At 45.1% G+C, this 22,773-nt stretch overlaps 1 protein-coding gene across 6 annotated transcripts in view; it reads right to left on the reverse strand.

Moving 5' to 3' along the window:
• Positions 1 to 22,773, reverse strand: part of GALNT16 (polypeptide N-acetylgalactosaminyltransferase 16) — a 96,938-nt gene that overhangs the window by 31,438 nt on the left and 42,727 nt on the right. For 5 of the 6 annotated variants that reach the window (XM_074824361.1, XM_074824364.1, XM_074824366.1 and 2 more), the window contains 2 exons: positions 7,689 to 7,864; positions 4,637 to 4,735 (listed from right to left, as the gene is read on the reverse strand). In XM_074824361.1, the coding sequence (XP_074680462.1) occupies positions 4,637 to 4,735; positions 7,689 to 7,864 (275 nt within the window). Of the gene's footprint in view, positions 1 to 4,636; positions 4,736 to 7,688; positions 7,865 to 11,951; positions 12,063 to 22,773 lie in introns of all 6 variants that reach the window. The other variant, XM_074824365.1, reaches the window with a different exon arrangement.

Consider the following 22,773-nt stretch of genomic DNA (forward strand, 5'->3'; position numbering starts at 1 on the left):
AGGAACACAGTAATCCTAGTATTTCCCTTCAGTGAGGTACAGAGACTGACATAACAATCAATTATTTTTAGGCAAAAAATGTATTATTAGGATTCCAAAATACAAATGACAATTGCCTTTTACAGCAGAAACACGGGTGGTTCTCCCCTCATCTCATGGATTCCCTACCTCCTTTGTCTTTTCTCACAGCTTCCTATTTTCAGTATCAGTGTCCTTCTTTGTCACATGACACCACATCAGCATTGGCAATGAGTTCCTCTCCTCTGCTACGTCCATTCCTCATCAACCCACAGATAATCTTGTTTATTCCGGATGTTAGCAGAGGAGCATCTTTTTTTCCTTTGCTCAAAAATAATCTCCTCTTTCCATTATTTAAATTGTCATTGTAATGAGTTGCTATACCAAATGCTCTAGCATTACGACAGAATCCTTTTAATCAGAATATATACAGGCTCTCTGCATAGGCACAGAACCACTGACAGCTGTTCAAGTCCACTGACTTAAAGCCTGACCATTCACCTTTACATGTGCACCAAAACCAGTCCATCCCTCCAATACTGACTGAGATCAGAAATAAAGAGAAAGAAAGCGACCAGGCAACAAAGCAGTTGATCTTCCCTTCTGCAAGGATGATCACTGCAGCAGAAGTGATGGTATTGCTTAATGACTAATCAGGCAGAGACATCAATCATGCAAAATGCCTTTTGAGTGACAGTTATTTCTGAAGGAGAACAGGATGCCAAGCAAGTAACTGGTTTGAGAGTGACAGCTATGTCCTGCCTAGGAAGAGATATCATGCATCATGACACACATCTCCTGCAGGACTGAGGATGCCAGCAACAAGCCATTTGAACTGGCACATTCACAGGTTCTGGTGGTTAGCCCATTTCCCATTTTTTTCCCTTACTCCCCTTCTTAGTCTCTTGCTGGATATTTTTAACCACTTGTCTCCCTCTACACTGAAAACAAATGAACAAAATTGGTGTGAAGGACTCTGTGCATGGGATCAGTAGGATTTGGGGCAGCGTGTCCTGTTGGCATGCTGGCCTGGTCCCTCTGGCAGCTTGGAGGCTGGGCAGCAGGTCCAGCTGCCTGTTGCCTTTACCTAGGGCAGAGGAGGAAAATGGCTGGAGCTCACAGCAGCTGGCAGGCATGCAGCCCATGCTGCCTCTGGGGACCAGGAGGGACAATTGACAGGGTGCTGGAGGGAAGAAGTTATTCCTCTCAACAATCACTCCTCTATTTCCTCCTCTCCCTCATACACAAACATTTCTCCCATTCTCAAGTGGCAACAACAGCTCATCAATCCCGTTTCTTCCACCCAGCAGCGGAGATCCCAGGGGCAGCAGGCAGAGTTTGGCAACTGCTGAGCTGCCAGAGGTGCTTGTGTGAGTCCATGTGTGCTCAGATGCAGGAGGGGTTAGCAAGAACGGTCTGCAGATCAGGATCTGGTCCCCACAGCTGCCATGTTTAGATTACTCTGAAATAAACCATAATGCAGCAGTCTCATCCTTGGGTCACTTCCCAAGACCTTTTGGTACCAACATTGCCACTTAGCTGAGTTACCTTGCAGAGCTGTCAGAATAACACAGTGAGACTGTATCTGGCTCAGGGGAGTGCATTTAGGCTCCCTCTAGTTTTAATTTAAGATAGTTGAATCCCAGTACCCTTTTCATATATTTCTTCCTAGAATTTCCCAAAGTTTTACAGCTGATTTTTGAGTGTGCAAATTCAGGCACTCAACAGCCAGGCTTGCAAAGATCTCAGGTATGAAAACTTCAACTGGTAGTATATATTCTACTCACCTCTAAAGATTGGACCTCTAAAGAACTTTTCAGTCATAGAAAATTTTGCTCTTAGTGCTGCTCATTTCCATCAGTTGTCCTCTTCCACCCCAACCTCTTTTATAGCATCCCCATAGTGTAATTATGATAACTAAACTTGAGAAAAGGCCCATAATAACAGTGGAATCATGTTTAACTTTCACCAGGTGCATCTCAAATGGTTAATTCTAATTATCTAAATAATTGTGCTCTCTCTGGCTTAAGAAATGGATATAAATGGATATAAAAATAACGACGAACTACAAGACTGACTTAGTCAGCAGGTAAGCAGGCAGTGCAATTTTATGCCTCCTGTTGCTTAATATCACTGTGGTCCTCTGCAGACTTACAGTCAGGTCATAAACCAAACAGAACAGAATAGTCCTGTCCCTTTGATACCTGACTTATCCCAAAGTGCTGCAAAGTAATTACATAGTATTTGGTGCACTGACCGTGTATGCGAATTGAGCGACAATTACACTCCCAGCAGTAACTCAGCCTGGCACATTCAGATGCATTTTGCTGAAAGACAGGACTCTCAGGTTATAAAAGAGGCCTTGAAAAGCACCATGAAATCTTCAACACCCTCTATAACATCAGTGTCAACCTGCAAGTGGGACTTGGCTCTATGTCTCTTCTAACAGCGCAGCCATGACCTGAGCCTTCACATCTAGGTATAGTTGTCCAACCTCCTGTACCTCGAAGACAAGGCTACTAGCCAATGCTTGGTTGTGTGACACTGCAAATACTGTAGAGCCCAAGAAGAATTCAGCCTTTGGGATCTCTTGTCAGACAGGGATAAATCATGGACACTTCTGACTTTTGATGTAAGCAAGGAGTAAATCAATGACATGCACTGGCTGTAAACCATCTGGCAATGAAGACTCCAGCTGTAGCCAGAGGTCTGGCAGGAAATGCCATCCACCCCACCATTCACAGCAGAGTACAGCCAGTTCCTCACAACAGCACTCCTCCAGTGGCAGCAGGATTGTAGAGACCAAGCTGAACAGATGGGTCATCCATTTTTCAAGGTCTTCTGGCTTGCAAGAGACCACATCTGAGAGACTGATAATACCACATCTTGAGTGCTGTGTCCAGTTCTGGGGGACATGCTGAAGCAGGTCCAGTGAAGAACCACTAAGATACTTAAGGGACTAAAGCATCAGATATATAAGGTGAGGTTGAGAGAGCTGGGGTTGTTGAGACTGCTCAGAGAGGCTTCAGAGTCTCCATCCTTGGAGATACTAAAAACTGACCAGGCACAGCCCTGAGAAACCTACTCTAGTTGATCTTGCTTTGAGCAAGCCTGGCCTGTTAATGCATCATTAGTACACACCACCTCCATAGGATCTGGATATCAATTTCTCCCTCTATGCATTACTGCTGCTCTGAATGTCATCTGCTCTTCATTTTAACTATCATGGCATCTGGCTGCCTTGAGATTTTCTTAAGGATCCTACTACCATGGTTTCTGAGCATCTAACCATTCATTGTCTCACATATGACGTAATTGGCAGAAATCTCCTCCCGTTGCCCTAGCAGCACTGTGGTTCCAAACAAATCTGCTCATTTGCTGAAGAGTGGCTCTGTAGAACTCATTTCATGGTTCAAATGAAAAGGAAATGATAGAGGTAAAAAGGCAAAATGTGTTAATGCAGTATATACAGGTCTCTGGAAACACAGTAGCACCAAACCTGGCAGACAGAAACTCAGCCTTGTAGCCATGAGGCCAACTTGAAAAAGCCTGTTATTTATTCACAAAGAACATTTCTCTAAGTCCACAGGATCTGTCAGAGGAAGAAGTAGTGCTTATGAATAATGCATTCCTGCTCAACCTCTACCTGGACAATGCACTCTTCCTTCAGCCTCCACAGGCTGTTCCTGAACCTGCTTGCAGGCTTCAGAGACCCTTTGAGAAATGGCTTGATAAGTCAGAGAGGGTAGATGGCATTTTTTGTGTAAAACCTAAAAGGAAAAGGGCTTCCCTGGGTTCTGCAGGGGTGATGGAAGGAGGGCTGAAGGAGCAGCTGGAGCATTGCTTTGTGGTACAGATAATTCTATGCTTCTGTCTACTTGGAGATGCTGACAGGCCTTATGTCACCTATTACTTGGTTAGATTTGGCCACTGCTGATACTCAGATATGAGAAGACACTGGTACAAGATCACAAGTGTCCTGCAGGTTCAGCAGGATCTGTGCGCAAAGCCCCAGGGAGGATCTGGTGGGCCATCAGGTTCAGCAACCATTTACCAGCGAGTGACTGAGCACCTGCTCAGACGACAAGGGCTCCGTCTCCACCAGACTTCAAGTTCATCACCTTGTGCTTGAAAGACTTACAAGTTGTGATACCTGCCCTCACTGAGCCAGCCCCAGCTCCTGTAACACATGCCCTAGCAGGGAGCTGGCTGCTTATTCCTGTTATGGAACACAGTCCCTCCCAAGCCCCATCCCTCAGCTGCATCTAGCAACACAGTGTCCCCTTTGGTCCGTCCTCCCCTTCACTCTTCCAAACCAAGCTCATATAGACTGTTCCCACCTGTGAATGCAAGCCCAGCAGCCTCTTTCCTGCTGCTAATGATTCCCTCCACAGGGGATCTATAGTGGCTAACTGCAGATATGCTCTGTCTTTGAAGATACACCTACACCGCCATCCCAAGCCCCTGACCTGTCCTAGTGGGCCAGCTCGAGGGCAGATCACAAGGGCCTAGGGGACTGCAGCCACCCTGCTTGTCTAACTGCTGAAATATGCCTAACCGTCCACCAGTGCCCTTCCAGGCACCATCGTTTGGGCCCAGCACCCCTTGCTGAACTCACCTCTTCACCGTGCGGAGCAGGGTAGAGCGTGCCTCATTGTGGAAGGTGATGATAAGGCTGGTAGCTGGCAAGTCAGTGTCATATCGTACAGAAGTGCACCTGAAACACGGGAGAGCAGAAGTGTAAGCCAAACATCACCCAACAGCAGCCACTGCAGCAATGAGAAGAGAATAATATGCTAAAATCAGAAACAGCACAGTTGAGCTGCAGCAAGGGAGGCCTCAGTAGCCCCTGCACCAACGCTGGCAGAGCTTAGAAAAACTACCTGTTGAAAGGCAAAGCTTTGAGGTTGTGATACCTACACTCACAATGCTGCATGATGAGGAGAGGATGTGGGTTTTATGGGGAAGTAAATTTCAACATCATAGACTCTAGTCCCTGAATTCACCTATGATTCATAGAAAATCTTGTTTATTCATGCACAGGACATACACATGCAAAGGCTGAACGGATCTGGCACACACTTCAAATTCTTTAGACATTGGGCTTTACAGAGAGGAAAACACTAGCTAGTGCTGTGATCTGCATCAGGGAGTTGCTGAGGTTCAACACTAATACCTCAACTGGCAATGGAAAGCAGTTCCTCCCATCTTCTCGTCTGACTTTATAATGTTAGGCACATACATTCATTCTCATACCCAGAACCAAGGATTAGCTTGCACCAGGACTGCTCATACCCTGTGGAGAACAAGGATTCTTGGAGGAGAACAAGTCCTGTGAAAGATGTGAACCCTGGATCCAGTTCTGGTAGATACTAGGAATGGCAGATTTGAGCTGATCTGCTCCTCCAGAGGGTCTGCCTTCTTACCTTCCAGCCAGTGTCAAACAGCAGTCAGTCTGCACTAATTCTCTGTCTGATGAAGAGCCCACACCTAAAATTGTGGCCTAGTGTTTTTAACAACTCAAGGCTATGCATACACTGAATCCCTCCTGGGAGGGAATACAATCCAGTTCTTATAGTCACTACTAGTACTTCCACACTTCCTTACTATTCTTTTATAGCTGTTACTAAACTGTTACTGTTTTTATCATCACAATCAATCCTACTGGTTTATGACTTTTTCATTGCAATATTTTATTAGGGGACAGAAGCTTCTTACAGCAATTTTCAAACATATAAAGAAACCTTGATAAAGACTAAAGTAGAAAACCTGAGACCAGACAGGAGACATACCACATTTATTATTGTTTCAAAATAACTCCATGATGTAATGCACATAAAATGTATTAAGGCATCAATCAGGAAGTGGAAAAGCAGAAGAGGTTGGTGTATGTGTTATTTGGGGAAGTCTTTCCAAGATCTCAGCATTATTACAGCATCACAGAGGACAAGTTAAAAGTTTGTCCTTGAAAGCTGGCCCTTTCTCTGCTTTGGATCAAAAAAACAGCTACATGCTAGGTCAGAAGGAGCTTGTAGGATGTGGAGTCAAGTATGTCCAAGCTCTGCTTGGGTGCCTGAAGAAAAAGTGACATGGTAGGGAGCTGTTGACCCCCCACTCCTTAAATGGGAAGCCAGGACCATGGGGAGCCAAAGCCCACACAAAGATGGGCTTTCCTCAAACCACAATCTAACTTGTATCAGCTGAAGTAAGTCCTCATCCTAAATTGCCATCCCAGCAATCATTCCAATATTGTTACAGGGCAAGGTACTCAAAACACAGCTCCCTCGTTTCCAAACTGCCACTCCTGCAAAGGGGAGGAAATAGGTTTATCTGCTCCGATTATACACTATTTTTGACTCCCCGTTGCTGACGGGAATCATTGCAAAGCTGGGGCTGAAATGGCCATACATTTCCAGGGAATCACATGTATGTGGTTCTTCAGACTGAAGTGCATAGATGAGGCTTTACACAAAAAGCATGTTCTGCATGCTGCCACAGACCAAAATAAACAATAACTCACCTTTGAAGTGAGCTGGTTTTAGGCCAGAACATGACAGCAGATTAACAGAAAACAGCAATTCAGCATGGCAGGGAGACTTGTCAGTAACACAGAACATGGCGTCGCTGTTTCCGAGTCACTAGGAAGCCAATCCCAAGCACTACGCTGGGGAACAGGAGCTCAAGACTTTGATCTCACAACTAAGGTCCCGACTGCCTGCATTCACAAAGCACCCTGATGGCTGTCAGTGCTGGCACACTCACAAAGCTCCATGTCTCCAGACATCCTTTTCACAGTTTCAATCAAGTTAGATGCCTGGTTTCCTGTTCCCAGCAGCTGTGAAGTGTTGCTTTGCAACCCTGGGTAGGGTCTAGGTTCCAGCCCAGATAAACAAGCATTGCAGACATGGTTAGTTTGCTTCTGTTTTTTATCTGCTGAAGTAGGCTGTTTTACACTATCCTATCACTATCAAACCTACAGTTTTCAAGATATGTTATCTTTTTGTACTCCAGAAACTACAAATAGTTACCTGAGCACTACTAGCAATTTAAGGATGAGTTTAGTCAGCAGAATAAATTCACACACACACACACACACACAGACCCCGGCCCGTGGAATAAGGACAGAACAATGAAAATTTAGCAAGCCATGAAATATTCGCTGTATTTGCATGTTAGTTTCATCCCTGTCCCAGCAGCCTTCATCCAAACCGTAATGCTCAGGCTGGAAAGAAGGCACCAAACCAGCTTCAGACAGCCAGGGCACAGCAGGTGAGGAACACCAGAGTAAAGCAAGGCTGCAACAATGGCATACCTTGCAGCCAGGACAGAGGGTCGCTGAGAGAAGCCATGAGCGTGAGGGGAGCTGTGCAAAAAACAACTGCCAGATGAGCAATTTGAGCTGCAATGGAGGGGCTGTGCTGAAACAAGATGATGCTTGGACCTGAGAGAAGAGATACTAGAAAAGCAACAAGCTGGGGCTGAATTAGTTAAAGGTCTCTGCACATTTGAGGCCTTTCCCGACTAACCGTAAAATACAGTGAAGTAACGGACCGATGCTGGAGAAGAAAAACCCCAACCATCCTTTGTCAACATTGTAAAACAACACAGGAGGGCAGTGGACTCCCCACACCAAGAAGCAGCCATGGCTTGGAGCAAGGGTTGCACAGTACCTGTAGTGCCTGGTGTCCCGAATGGGCCGATCGCTGCTGAGTTTGTCGCTCTCTAGCTGATTAAAAGCATGCTGGCGGTAGGGGTCTTCTCCCGCCTTCAGCACCTTTGAGGACAAGTAAGCCTTTTCGTCAAAACTCCTCCGGCTGTTCTTCTCTCCTTGAGGAGCCCTTGTCATCTAAGGCAGAGACAAGCATCAGAGAATCAGGGAGAGCAGCCGACTCATGTTTAGACACGGGTAATAAGTTCAGAGATACGTACACTAAGACAGGTTGTTTGCCACACATCTGGAAGTGGCTCAGGTATGGGGGAAGGCAGGACAGACAAGAGCTTGGAAAGGAAAGCAGGAAACCCTCACATGTATGGTGTTATAATTGCCTTCTCTGAGGAAAATTGGAGGCCTCGCTATCCTTACCAACTGAGCTTGGGATGAAAGCTGCTGTTCCTGATAGCAGAGGCAGAGCCAAATTCCCTTTAGTACTTGTTACACAGAATGTGCGAGACTGCAGGCATTTGGAAACCCTTCCAGGCAATGCGGGTTTGAGAGCAGCCTCCAGCCAATGTGGCTGAAACGCAGTATTTTGAGGAAAACCAGTTTCAGCCTTTCGGCAATCGCTATCACATACAAACACAGAGGCAACTGATTTAAGAGGTTCCCTGCTGTGCCTTGCTCAGCTTTGCCCAGTCTCACAGAAGTCCGTGATAAAGTTGGAAGCTGCATGTGACTGTCCCCAGTCCCATGCCTGAGCTAAAATACCTGGGCCATCCCTCTGCTCTCCTAATTTTCCTCTAGCTTTCCTAGGCCAGAGTCAGTGCAATGCCAGCATCTGAAGACCATTCACTAGAGCCACTAGGATAGAGGACAGCCACAGTCCTAGATAATGCTGAACTCTTGGATACGAGATTTTGGTTGGAAACAACCTAGGAACAGTAAAATATCAGCTTATAAAGCAATCAGGATTGTTTATACAATAAAAACAGTTTAACAAATTGTCTATGGTAGTTGTTTGATAGACCAAATCATGAAGAAGCTATAAAATGCTCCCAGCCTTGTACGAAGGAGTGCTGGAGCTCCCTAAAATTGCTGGGAAAAGCAGATTCTGGCACATCCACATTTCATTCAAAGCACTGGAAAATCCCCAGATCTTGAGATCCTTCTCTGTAATATAGTATGGATACTCTCTAATATTAGGCTGGATCACATTCCTCCCTCTGCTATAAGGCTCCTTTTTAGAGTCTTAGAGTGCAAGAGACCAGGGACTGGTCCCCAATATCACACAGCATTTTGGTTGAGCCATTTTAGTGGGTTGGGAAACAACTCAAGAGACCCAGCACCGCAGCACATTCCTTAAGCAAGACAGCCCTTAGAAGAACGAACATCTCTGCACCTTTCTCCAAGAAGGGCTACCCTGCAGTGCAGACAGCCCTAGGAGAACTAGACAGTTGGGTAACATGGTGGCAAATGAAATTCAGTGTAGACAAGTGCAAGGTAATGAACATTAAAAGAAACAAATTGAACTACTCATGCACATTGATAGATTTCAAATGAACCGTGACCACTTGGGTTACAAATCTGAGCATCCTCACAGACAGCTCAATGAAACCCTGCACTCAGTCCGCCAAGATGGGAAATATAGCAAATCAAGTGCACTGCAAATGGGACAGGGAAACTGAAACTGTTATATGAAACCAGTGACAGCTCAGCAGCCGTGGCCAGAGGGCAAGTTTTGTCAAACCAGTCTCTGGAAGGAAGCTACTGGAGATTGAAGAGAAATTAAAGATTAGGACTATTCCATTTACAGAGAAGATGAATGAATAGAGAAAAAAAATGAAGGTGGCCCATAAAATTATGCCTGATACAGCCAAGGTCAGCCTGATGCTCAGATTTCCCTTTCTTACTATACAAGAATGAGGGAAGCATCTTTTCATACGGAAAAAAAAAAAGCACCATTATCTTCAACATAAAGAAACTTATTCAACCACTGCACAATCAAGCTGCTGTACATGAATTTACCCTAGTGCAGGACTCACATAGGCATGCTTGGGCAGTTAAGTCTGCCTGCATGCCACCCCTCCGGGCAGCGAGCATCCTGCCCTGCCACCCCTCTGTGAGGGATGCCACTGTCCTCCTGCCCCCACCATCCCCCTGCCACCCCCCTGCCACCCCCCCAGCGCCCACCGCAGCACTGGCTGGGCACATCGCTGGGCTACGGCAGTGGCTCAGTTATCCGCATGGCTGGTTTCACAGTCCGCTGCCTAGACTCTACCTTGAAATTATATTTTCAGTATGACAAGGAAAATAATTACTTTTGTACCTCTAAAAATTGAAACGTTTTCCTCCTTTAATTCATACTAGGAGTTTTGTCAAACTTAGCTTCCATTTCTCTTTTTACTCTTGCCCTAGAAAACACCACTGATTTGTAGCAGAAGCCTGGCTTATCACACGCCTTTAAATATTTTGCGGTCACTTGCTTGCTCTTTGCTACTTATCTGTCTCCCCAAATCCTGGAAAAGCAACAGCTGGTTTTCGTTTATACAGCCAGGAACATCTTGCAAAATGCTGAAAGGGTGAAGTCTCCAGGAGCCATTTTGTCAGGGCACCACAAGGGCTGGAGGCTCCCCATGGTGGGGCTCAGGGCAGGGCCTGGCAGCCAGGGAGCACCCCAGGAGTGGGGCAGGTGAGGGGCACTGGGGCAGCCCCAGCCCTGGGCATCGGGCACCTCTCTGGGGCCGGGCTGGGATGGGGGCCCATGGTCGGGCAGGGCCCGTGGCCGGGCAGGGCAGGGCTGTGGGGAGCCGGAGACGGGCCCTGCTGCGGCGTCGCTGGGGCAGGGGCTGGGCGCCCCTGGGGTCCTGGGTTATGGACAGGGTGGAGGGAGCCCCGGGGGGCTGACATGGGGTCCTGGGAGCCCTGGGGAACGGGCAGGGACAGGAAGGCCCTCAGGGCCATGACACATTTAAACTTGAACTATTAGGCGTAATTCCTCCAGATACTATGGTTCTCACATTACTTATACATAAAATTTTAAAAGTGGTAAAAGAGCACTGGGAATTAATTGCTAGTTAAGAACATTTCTCATTTTTATCTCAGCCAGTATCTCTTTGTCCTCTCTTCAAACAGGGGAAAGGGAGAATTCAGAGAACTACAGCTCAGAGGGCCTAGCTTCAGCTTCCAAAGAGACAGCTAATCCACAGGTAATCAACAAGTAATCAAACAGCAATCTGTAAGCACCAAGAAGATAACAAGGTAATAAATAGGAGCCAACTGAGATTTGTCAAAATCCATCATGTCAGACCAACCTAATTTTCTCCTGTGATGGAATAATCAGTCTTAAAGATGTGGAGAAGCAGGAGATACATCACGACTTTGGTAAGGTTTTTGATAAGGGCTGGTAAGATGTTGTCATTAGCAAGCTACAGAAATAATAGTCTAGATGAAACTACCACAGAATGAGTGAAACTGGTTGGAAAGCCACTGTCAGAGCAGAATTACTAGCTGCTCACTGTCAGAGCAGAGGGGCTATGGTGAGAGCAGGTCTTAGGGGTTTGTTCTGAATCCAGTGATTTCAGTATTTTCATAACTGCCTTGGATATTGAGACAGACTATGTTTGTCAGATCCATAGGAAATCCAGCAAAAATGTCAGACACGTTGAGGGAACAAGATTTGAATTCAAAATTCTCTCAACACATGGGAAAGAAAATTTCTGAAAACAATAAATGCAATTCAGTAAGGGCACCACAGACCTCTACAGTTCATCAGGCCTGTGCTAATACAAAACACGGCAGAAACAGCAAGGCAGCAGCTCCTCAGAAAAGCCCTAGATACTACAGCTCATTACAAACCACACAACAGCAAAATCAGATTAAGAGAGGAGAGCAAACACCATCCTGGGTGGACTCCAGACAGCTGTGAACAAGCCTGGCAAAGTGAATATAAAGCTTATCTCTAGGGTCTCACTTGCTTTATCAGATTCTTCTCCAAGAGTATATGTTTGACTACAGGACGTTTATCACTGTTAATTCAAAACATTCTTGACAGGAGCAGCACAGGTTCTCTATGAAGTAAGTAGTCAATCCCCTGGCAAACTCTCTGAGGAGGGTGGACTGACATCCACCCCCTCTTTCCTCTCCCTTCACATTAACACCTCTCACTTCAGGAGGAAGACACTATAAGCACATATGAGCTTTAGGTATATTAAAGCCACAGTATGTACAGCTGAGTGCAGAGTCAAGACTTTTACAACATCAACTGGACAGTTCATACCTTTAAGTTCTTTACGTAGTTACACACTCTGTATCCCCAGGCTTGAGGTTAGAAGTACAAGTGGGAGGAGTTATGGGAGCAGAAGAGCCCCAGTTCCTTCTGATTGATGCTCTGTGATGGACCAAAAAAAATTTGCTACGTGAAAGCAAAATAAAGATGAATAGGCACGGGAAATGTGAGTGTCTAGACTAGGGATTAGCAAAGTAGTTTGCACAAATTAAGGTTTGTCCCAAACATTGCTGAGACCTTCAACACAATTCACATACCAAAATTTCAGGAAATACTGTAAACCTTCTAATCTCATTTCACCATTTCTCATTTTCACATAATGCTTTTCCCTTTTAGTGACAGAATGGACTGAGATGTTCTTCGGCTTTTGAAAGCACGTTCTTATTTGTGTTTTGACATGGTTCAAGAGACCAGAAACTATTTAAGTAGAGAAATTAACTTTGTAAGCAAGGGATTAAGGGAAAGGAATTAATGCCATGCACATCTACGAAGACTTGAGAGCCTCATTTCTCGACTAGCACAGAGATATTCCTCTAGGCCCAATCACTTGTGAAATAGCAAGACTATAATACAGACAGTGCCACCCACCTCCGTGCATTGTCGCCACCAGACACAGGCATGTCAGTTCCAACATCATACAAACAGTCACTAAAACCAGAGCAGATGGGGACTTCAGGGTCCCAAGATATTTTTTTGTAACAGCAAGCTTGGCCAAATTCAAAAAAGGATAACCATACTCCAAGGGTCATGAGCAATCATTACTTAACTCAAGTAAGGTATGCAAAACTCTCAAAGGTAAGTACAATTAACCATTTTACAGTTACTGTGAAATTAGTCCAACGGCTGTTTTATATGGCAAGACATATACTTGGCAGCTCTTGCCTATTGTTTTTAAAAGTGTTTAGCACTAGTACAACAAATAGCACAGGGGCCTGCCATGCTTCTCTTTTGTTTTAAGCTCATTTTCATGATTGTCAGCTCTGTCAAATCCCAGGACAGAAAAGCATCAATCACAAGCCATCCCCAGTAAGTGCCTTTCCCTGGAAGAACTAACTGACCAGGAAGGTCTAATTGATGAATACGGACACAAAGCCAGCCAGGGAGTAACAACCTCACCAAACCTTCCTCCCTCCCTAGGCCCCCCTTCGATTTATCCTGTTGTTGCAGCCTCACAAACTGCCACTGCCATGACCCCCAACCCTGCCCGCACCTCCCTCCCACCAGCCCTGCAGGTCCAACCCCCCCCGCAGCAGACGTTTTCCTTCTGAACCGGTTTAATTCCATCTTCAGTCCACTGGACTGAGATACAACCCTTCTGACTGAGCAAATGCTCTTCCCTCAGAGCAAAGGTCAGGGCCACATCGCCTCTGTAAACCACAGTGGAGCTGCTGGGGCCCGCACGGCGTGAAATTCTTCTCCATGGGCTCACTGCACTTGCTCCATATGCTGTCCCAGTGACCTGAAGACAAGTCCCAGAGAGAACAGGATAGCACAGCACCATCACCAGCAATCAGATGCTGGGGAGCACAACAGTGCTTGGAGATGCTACAGACATGTGCTGCTCAGCTCTGTAATCCATATGCTGGGACATGGATGGGCTGTGAATGACACAGAGCACAGACAGGGCAGGACTGAGAGCTGCAGCAACTCCCAAGAAATTCCCAGGAAGCAAGCTACTCTTGATGGGCTGAACCTGCAAGATAGCAGCTCCTGAACGCCTGCTGCCAAAAGCGTTTGTTTTAGAGAGTGTGTTGCGTTTCCAGTTGTGTTTAGGAATCCCAGTGTGCACATAGCTCTTGCTGTGTCTCATGAAATAGTCTGTATACTTCTCTGAAAAATTGCTCAAATTAGTTTAAGAGAAAAGGGTGTGCCTGACAGCACAGAGTCTATTTTATTCATGCTTTGTTTAACTGTGTAAAGCATTTTAAATGTGGTTTAGGAACCATGCTCTTATGGAACTTCTGTTATGAAATGTTAATAAAAATTACCACAGTTAAATAGAACCATCTCTGTTCTTCAAGAAGTGCAAGTGCTGACAGGAGCTCAGAGACCGATTTGAATGTTTTGTTTGTAGCTTGCACAAACTGGAGTAACAATGGAAGCAGTAAAGCTACTTGAATTGATCAACTCCCACAGCAGCTAATTGGTCACAAGAGATTTTCTACTGCCATCAACACTGGACAATCTTGAGGCCTGCTGCCAGTTCCAAATTGGGCTGGAGAGACAAGTGGTGGGCCTCCAGCAGAGGCTATTTTCAGTTCCCTCTGAGAAGGGGCCATGGTTGCCAGCTCACAGGGTTTCTCCAGGCCCTGTGACAAAGCTGTAGCTGCCAAGGGATGGTGGGAGTGAGAAGCAGAGAAAGTCTGCTGGGGCTTGCTTTCCAGCACTGCTGCTCGCCCAAGGTGCCCCTCCACCTCCCTATTCTTTCCCACTGTCTCCTGGAATTTACTGCCTTCTGTGCATGCAGAGGCAACTCTCTGCCAGCTCTGCAAGACTGCATCTCTGCTCTCTTCTGTTTTAGCCCTGAGAAACCCTTTCTCTCAGTCCCTGCCTCATTGCCAGGAAGTCATGGGATTCCACCAAATATTTTCTATTTTGTTCTTCTTTTCTTCCCTCATAGTTTTGCCAGACATCCTGCTGTTGACAAGGAAAGTGTCCTCAAGCATCTGGCCTGAAAAGGTGGAAATCCTGTATAAAGCAAGAAAGGAGAAGCAATTATTCTTCTGTATTTGGCTTCCACAGCATTGTTCTCCCCACACCCACCAATTTTTGGATGCTACTTTCAGAGTCTCCTCCAAGAGACACAGAAGATGGCACAGTGTTTTCCATGTTATTGTCTACAGCCTGGATGAGGTGAACATCACACTCTCCTATGATGTCTGTCACAAGCAGACATGGGTTGTTAGTGTGAAGATTTAGAAACCGGGTGTTGCTGACTTACACGTCACAACAGTGTGTTGATAGACAAGGCTTGGCCACTAACTTTCAAGCAGACTTGCCATGGTTTGACAAGCCAGACAAGGCAGTTTTGGGGAAGAAAGTAAGCAACATAAGAGAGGAAAACAGTGTGGGGGAAGTTTACAGGGGTAGCAGCAAAAAAAAAAAAAAAAACCAAGAGCAATTAAGTACTACCTCTGTCTATCACAAGTGGTGGTTCTCTGATAGCTTCACACACCACTACCCTCATCCAACTTCTCAGCATATGGAAAGGTGGTGTCTGTCCTACCACAGTCCCAGCTCCTTGCTTTCATGTCTAAGAACTCAGTCTTGCTTCTGAGGCAGCCATGTGGCCTCTGCCTAATGATCCTACTTAGCTATTTCTTTAGTGACTCTGTGGAGAAGCATCTTTCTTGTGATGTTTTATCCTGATCCTGCACGTCCTTGTCTACAGGAGGGAAGAGATGCTTCCAGGAAGCACATCTGGATACTTTGCCCAGGTCCCAAAGGTATGCAAAGCAGCATGGCAAGAAAACTGGAGGACAGACAAAAGTAACACACAGTGTAGAAGCACCAGCACTACAGCACACATCAGTCTCATTCATTTTGCAGACCACAGCCCTGAAGAGTGTGGGGTACTCACTGCCATGCTGGTTAAACGAGCCCAGCATCACACTGCATGCAAACAAGTCACTTCCACATGTGGTAACTGGATTCAGCACAAACTGACCCCTCTCTGCCCCCATGTAGATTAGCAATACATACAAAAATGATGCCAACTTGGATTCCCCTCTGAATACAGTCCTGATGTATATTCATTGTAGAATGATAACCCAAGAAGCTGGAATTTATTATACAACCTCACATGTGACAGATGCACAATGCTATCAGTTATCATGCTCTACTGTTGGCCAAGACAGATATAGCATATATATACAACATATAGCAGGAGATGAGTTCTATAAAGCATGTCCATCTTTGACCCAGCTATGTAATCAGACCTTCAGCAGTTAGCAAGGGCTACAAAGTTTTCTGGCCCAGCTACCCAGAGGCAGGAAGGAATTGCCCATAGCTGGAGGGAGGGACATGATGCCCTGGAGCATCCTTCTAGTCTTTTGTTTTTAGGAGTGTTGAATAAAGCAAAGCAGTGGAAGCCAAAAGGGCTTCAAAGATAGATGCCTGAGGGCACTCTCTTCCAAACAGCTCTGAGGAAATGAGGCTGCTCAGAACCATAGAAATCCAGACCCCAGATGAGGTGAAGCAGTTGCCAAGGCCTATTTCTTCCCTCAGTTTGAAGTCTAATGCACGCAGATGTCCATTATACAAAACTGAAAAATTACATTACAAATTTTGTTTTTAATATACTTATGACGTTCACATACATCGATATCGTATAAACACCCACATGTCCAGACACACATACATCTGGCTTCTATGTTCATTCAGTCTTCATCTCATATTCTGGAGTAAAGCTATTTGTTCCCTATTTGGCAAATATTGTTGTGACATGAAAACTGTCATTTTTACTGAAAGAAACCTTTATGCTTTTATAGTTCTCTCCAGGAGAAAAACAATGTGGAGAAACCCCTGAAAAACAGTGAGGGGACGGTCTTCAAAATTACTGAGTACCAACATGAGAGAGGAGTGTGAGGTCTGTGGACCTGCAACAGCACTTATTTTCCAAGCACACCTCTCTCTATCCGTAAATATCTATGACAACATCTGGTGTCAGGGAGAAAGTGGACATGACAGTACACTATCTGAATATCTAAGGGACTAGGCAGTTCATAGTGGCACCTGCACCAAAACAGCATTGTCAGAAAGAGATCCCAATGAATAGCTGGGGACACAGTGCCTCGGAATGAAGGTTTTGTACAGAGAAACAGTGGTCACATGGACATGAAACTGTCTGCATTCAGACATCTGTTTACTATCACATAGCAAACCTTCGCAAAAGCCATCAAGGTTACTTACTGTATATAAGAATACTTCTCTGCTAAAGGTTATACATACACATTTTTTTGTAAAAGTGTGTTTTGAGATCCTTTAGAATAAAAAAGGCACTATAGGAAGCTGCATTTTTTCTTTTGGAAAAATATCCCGGTCTTCATAGACATTTAAATATGTAAAGAATGCCCCTGGTTTCCAAGTGATTTTGAATTATTAAAACAAAGAAGAAAAAGGAACAATGTTTTGTTATTTGTCTTCTAAGTGTTAGATGCTCAGTGGCCATTTAGGCATTACCTGAACCCTGATTTATAGCATCTGTATCATGACAGACTGACATACAGCATTCTGTATCGAGACAGATAATGCCCTCATGATTACCTGATAGCACCTGTGAAGCCAATAAGACAGTTCAAATGAGGGTGATCTAGGTTGTCATTAAACATATCAGTCACATAAACTGTGTCTCCCTAGGCCCACTCCCCCCAACGTGTGTATGTGCCTCTCGTGCTGATGTACTAATCTATTCCCTTCAAACTCAAGTGACCTACATTCAGCCTTTCCCTCCCAGTGAATCACAACTGTCTAGAGTGACAGATGCTGCCACAGATATTTTTACAGAGAAGGAGAAAGCAACTTTAGACCTCATAAACTGCTAACGTAGTCAGCAGTGAACTAGTTATCTAAGAGATGAGCAGAGGTCAGCTAGCACTGAGGAGAGGGCACTGCTCACCCAAAGCATGAAAATATTTAATTATATTAAGCTTGGGGCTCATTTTCTTTGCCTTCAAGATCACGCAGTAAGGGCTTTTTGCTAAGGCTAGAGAAAGGAAGTTGAAGTACCTTTTTAATCATTCGTCCTCAGGAGTTTTAGATAGAGATTAGCAGATCAAGAATAAAATAGTGTGGCTTTTCAACTAGCCAACATTCATTGTCTGCAGAAGTACTGTGTACATGCACAGCTGAGCCAGGAAGACAAGGGAACATTTCACACCCACACCAGGGACAAACCCAGCCCCACAGCAGGAGGTGGGAGTTTCTCCCCATCTTCCAACAAGGAAAGATTTTTCCCTAACATATTTTTGTTAGTGGGTCTTGCTCAAACAGTCATGATTTTGAGTATTATCCAATTCTGCACCAACCCTCTCCTCTCTTCCCGTGTTAACAACCAGATAGATCCTGTTCTGGTCTCTCACAAATAGCAGTGCCATGCAGGTGGGAAGCACGGCCCATCCTGCAGACTGAGCCAGGTGGCAGACTGGCCTCAGGGAGCCACGGTCCCATCTTAGTGCCAGTTGGGGTACCATGCTGCTCCTGGCCCACAGCCCCAGAGCCTGCATGGTGCTTGTCTACCCAGGAAGTAACACCTGGGTAGGATGTGGCCTTGATGAGACAGGTAGTTTACCATGATGCTCCACACTGCTCTTCCTCACATTAGCTTCTGAACATCACACAGAAAGGCTCTTGGCAGGACCGGTTGGTTGGGAGTTAGCCAGGCCCAATATGAAAATGCAACTTGTCTGTAAACCAGCAATCAAACTGGTGTTTAACAGAGTGACTTACTATAACTTCTCATGTCGCCATTGAATCATGACCTGGTTTCTTAGAGAAGTTCAGGAATGACCTCAGCTCAAAATGCCAACTTGCATTTCAGAGGTTTGAAGCCATGAGATCTATCCTGGGGGACTGTACTGGTACTCTTTCTGTAGTGACAGTAGTGATGGTGCATATGTATCCATGATTACAAAAATGAGTCCTTCTGCACAAGACCTTGTTCACTCAGATCTGTTCTCTGTCACGCATTCAGCCCTGCAGCATGCAACATTGTCTTCTAATAGTGGAAAAACTCATTGTCTATTTGTCAGGGAAGATTTGACAATATCAGGCTGTTGGCATTTTGTTTAGGAGCCAACTGATATTCCATTTTAATTGATTAATTTTTCACTTACTGCATTGCTCCAATTCCAGGACTCAGCAATCAATTTGAACTGACAAGATCCTCAGAGCTGCGCTCTGCTCCTGCTTGGGTCTCCATTTGCAAAGGCATTAAATTCACCTCCCCAATAGCAAATTTAATCAAATATGCATACCAATGAAGAATCACGCAATGGGCTCATATATGCCTGTCAAATATGAGAAACCCCTGTGTTACACTATGCAGGCCTCTGTCATTCTAGACTTCAATCACATTATTAATAGAGGCCTCCTCAACAGCCTCTCCGCTCTGCCATTTAGTCACTGTCAACTGTCAAGGAAAGAGTAGGCATATAAGGAAGAGCAGAACCGTTGAAGCGGGCATCACAAAAATACACTCAGGACAGCTATGGCCAAAACCACTCCTCATGGAAACACAGTTCTCCCCACACACAAAGCACCACGATCCCTCACACAGCCACTTGCTTCATTCTGCAGGTGCAAACTGTAGCAAAATAAAGTCAATGACTGCAATGACCAGCGAGGGTCTTTCAAATCTATTACTCTATCAAACCATATCCTGTACAAAGGACAGCCATCATCTGACTCTGCACACACAGTGCTCAGAGTGCTGTTGTGAGTCTCACATTGTAACATCATCTTGTAAAGATGCAGCTCCTGGGTTATGTTGTTAGGAGAACTCACAGCTTTTCTTTTGAACGGATAATTTTTTGCCTTCATAGTTGCAGAACATAAAAAGGTAGTATCTACATAGATACCTAGAAATTCAAAACCCAGAAGGTGAAGATAAAGCACACAAAACATGATTTTCAAATGAAGTAATGTTTGAATGCTTTTGGTCAGCAATAACACTGCTACAGAAACCCTGGGCTAGAGTTGGGTTTTGGCCTGGTTAAACTCTCATCAGGCAGATTTTGGGAGCTGCTGGTTTTGACTTCATTTATTAAAAGATATGTCTGACATTTTTCTCCACATTTTTCTTCAACTAGAGAGTTTTGCCCAAATTTCATTTTCAGAAAGCTCCCAGAGCCCTGCAGCCCAGTCCCACTTTCCTCACACCATGCAAAGACTGCACTCCTGACAGCCTCCCCCCCGGCTGGCTGGCTCACAACCCAGCCACCAGCTCAGCACTTTCCACTCTGTGAGCAAGTTCTCAAACTCAAAGTTCATGCATGGGTCATAATAAAAATGTGGGTGACTGTTTCTGATAGCCAGGGCTGTGATCCTAACCTTTTGCTTCCCAGAGGAGTGCTGTGTGAGTATAGCCAATGCTGTCAAGGAAGACGGTTTTCCCTTCTCAAGATCCATCAGACGCTTTTTTAAATTTCTCCTTTTCCAAAGCATGACAGCTGAGTATAACCAGTAGGACTTAGTGATCTCCATTCATGTCCCTGGGCAGTGTAACAGCCTTGCTATCTCCCATTGCCTAAGAGCACTGGGCAGGTGCATTTTTCACCACACGGAGTTATTTCACCAAAGAGAGAGCACAGCTCTAAAAAGCCACTGGTGCTGTGATGGTCAAAAAAATCTTGCCTGGGCCTTCAGCAGCCTTCCTAAATATGAATGAAAAATAAACCTAGATACATTCAGCCCTGAAAACCACAGGCTTGCTCAGGAGGATGAGCTCGGCTCGGTGAGGTCTGCCTTCTCTTCTCCACAGAGCCCAGCATGAAGCACAGAGGCTTTATTTGTGTTCAGAAGAACACAATGTAAAAGTCTGAGTGTGCTGTAAATTACTAGTGAAATCCAGCGGCAGAATTCCCAGTGACCATCAGCAGAACAGGATTTCAGCCACAACAAAAATATAAACAGAGAGAAACAAACACATTCAGAGCACTCATTGAGGCCCCAGTTTTCCACTACTTTTCAGTCATTCACAGTCATGATTTTATTACAATCTATTGGAAAAATCAAACTGCTTAACACACTGAACTTCTCTTTCTTCCAAATCTTTATTTGCCCTGGAAAAAGGCTTGTGTTTAGAAACCATTTTAACTAGTATATTGTTAAATAACCTTCACTACCCAGAAGACAAATAATGTATACATTTGTAGCTGGAGGTTGCGGTGGCAAGATAAAGGTTAAATGCAATACAGCTTGTTAGAGACATGGAGTCTGTAATACAATTCATTTTCTCCCAAATAGAAAAAGATGTTGAGACATTCTTCACATTTCTGGCTCCTGAAGGGAACATGGAGATGAACAAACACAAAGGAAATGTGCTGACAGGTTTGTTCAAAGTAGGTTTAAAAAAATTCATAAAACCAAAAGCAGAGCTGTGGTTGCAAGCGTGGGGACAGACAGCACCAAAGATATCACAAAATAAACTTTAAAAAAGCAAACCAACCACCCCCAAACTTGAAAGAACTGTTATAGACAGGGAACAAAATACAGGAGGCATGTTCTTGAAATGTAAATGTGAAAGAGGAATTAGCTAGTGCATTACACAGTCTGGAATAGCATTTCTTGCTCTGGCTGGTTGGATGTAAAAGGTTTCTATATAATGAGTCTGAACGTGGCAGGACTACAGACCAACAGCACCCGGGTATTCACCTGTATGCTCTATTTCAGGCAGCCCATCCCTGCCACTGCTGAAGGTGGTCTGACCAGCAACACACCCAATGCCAATAAAGAGCAACGCTCTTCAGCAGAGCAGCACCTCCTACTGAATAAAATGGGTTTAATGGTTCAAATCTTATTTTTGATTAGCACGAAGGCAGCTGCTAGCGAGATCTCCACAGCCGCAGGGTGTGAGCCAGAGCACACACAGCAGCTCTCATGTCCATCGAGCAACGTTCACCACTCCGGATCCAGCCAATTGCCAGGACAGCATTTTTCAATCTTTCTCCCTAATTAACAGATGTTTAAGCAACATGAGCTGATGAAGGGCTCTTCACTTTCTGTCTATAAACATATATTTCTTTATACAGCTCTCTCCCTTGCCCCTTCCTCCCCAAACCAACATTAAAAGGTATATTTAAGGGTGTAGAGTCAAGCACTCAGCACAAGTGTACCGAATTACAAGTATCAACACAAAGCTAGTTCCACCATGCATGTCCACTACAAGCATTAATTGGCATGAATGCACATAATTATATGCCAACATGTGCCCTGACGTAGGAGACTGAGCTCCCTGGAATTCTTCCCCTGTCTCCCTGAAATCACATGCAAAGTAGAACTGAAACAAGTGGCATGCCCAAAGCATCCAGGCCAAGTCCCCAGTGATATCTCACACTCAGTAACTTCAACTAATTTGAAGCCTGAAACAGTAGTCAGGAAGAATCAGCCTGCGACTTGGTCCCAAGGGGAGCCAGAGCAGCAGCAAGCCAGAGAAGTCCTTGCATTACAAAAAGCAACTTCCTTTTCACATTCCAGGATCCTTTCAGGATCATCCCTGAGGGAGGGCTGCAGGGGAACAAGACCTCTTTTAGGAGACAGCATTTTAAGGTCTTTTCTCCTCTTCAAAGCCGGGCCTTCTCAGGACAGGTCATCTTCTCTCCTAACATCAGCCCTTCACGATTATAGCAGGGTCCCCTACGCCTCTGTAATTGCCTTGGTGGAAGTTCCTTCCCTTTTTCTCCTGTCCTATTGCCCAGTCCTGTCGTATTTTTGGGGAGATGCTTGTGGAGGGGAAGATGGCTATCTGAGTCACCAAGACACTTCATGCTTTAGGGGTGCTTTGGAAGAACCCGCTCCATTTCAGCCAGAAACTCAAAGCTCTCTGCTGCTGGCACCTCCCCTCCTACTTCACTGATTTTAACACTGCTAATAACTGAGTGAAAGTGGAAAACAAGAATGAAAACAAAGCAAAACCCAGAACCACTGCACACACAACTAAATACCATGCCAGGGAAGAAGCTGAGCTCCCTCTGCCTTCTACCAGGCCTGCCATTGAAGGTGCTGATGGAAGCTGCAAATGATATACTACATGCAAAATGAATTTATCTTCTCCAACTAGTCAAAGCCCCCCAAAAACCCAATGAGAGTCCAAGGT

The sequence above is a fragment of the Strix aluco genome, chromosome 4 (assembly GCF_031877795.1).
Source record: "Strix aluco isolate bStrAlu1 chromosome 4, bStrAlu1.hap1, whole genome shotgun sequence".
Classification (NCBI taxonomy): Eukaryota; Metazoa; Chordata; class Aves; order Strigiformes; family Strigidae; genus Strix; species Strix aluco.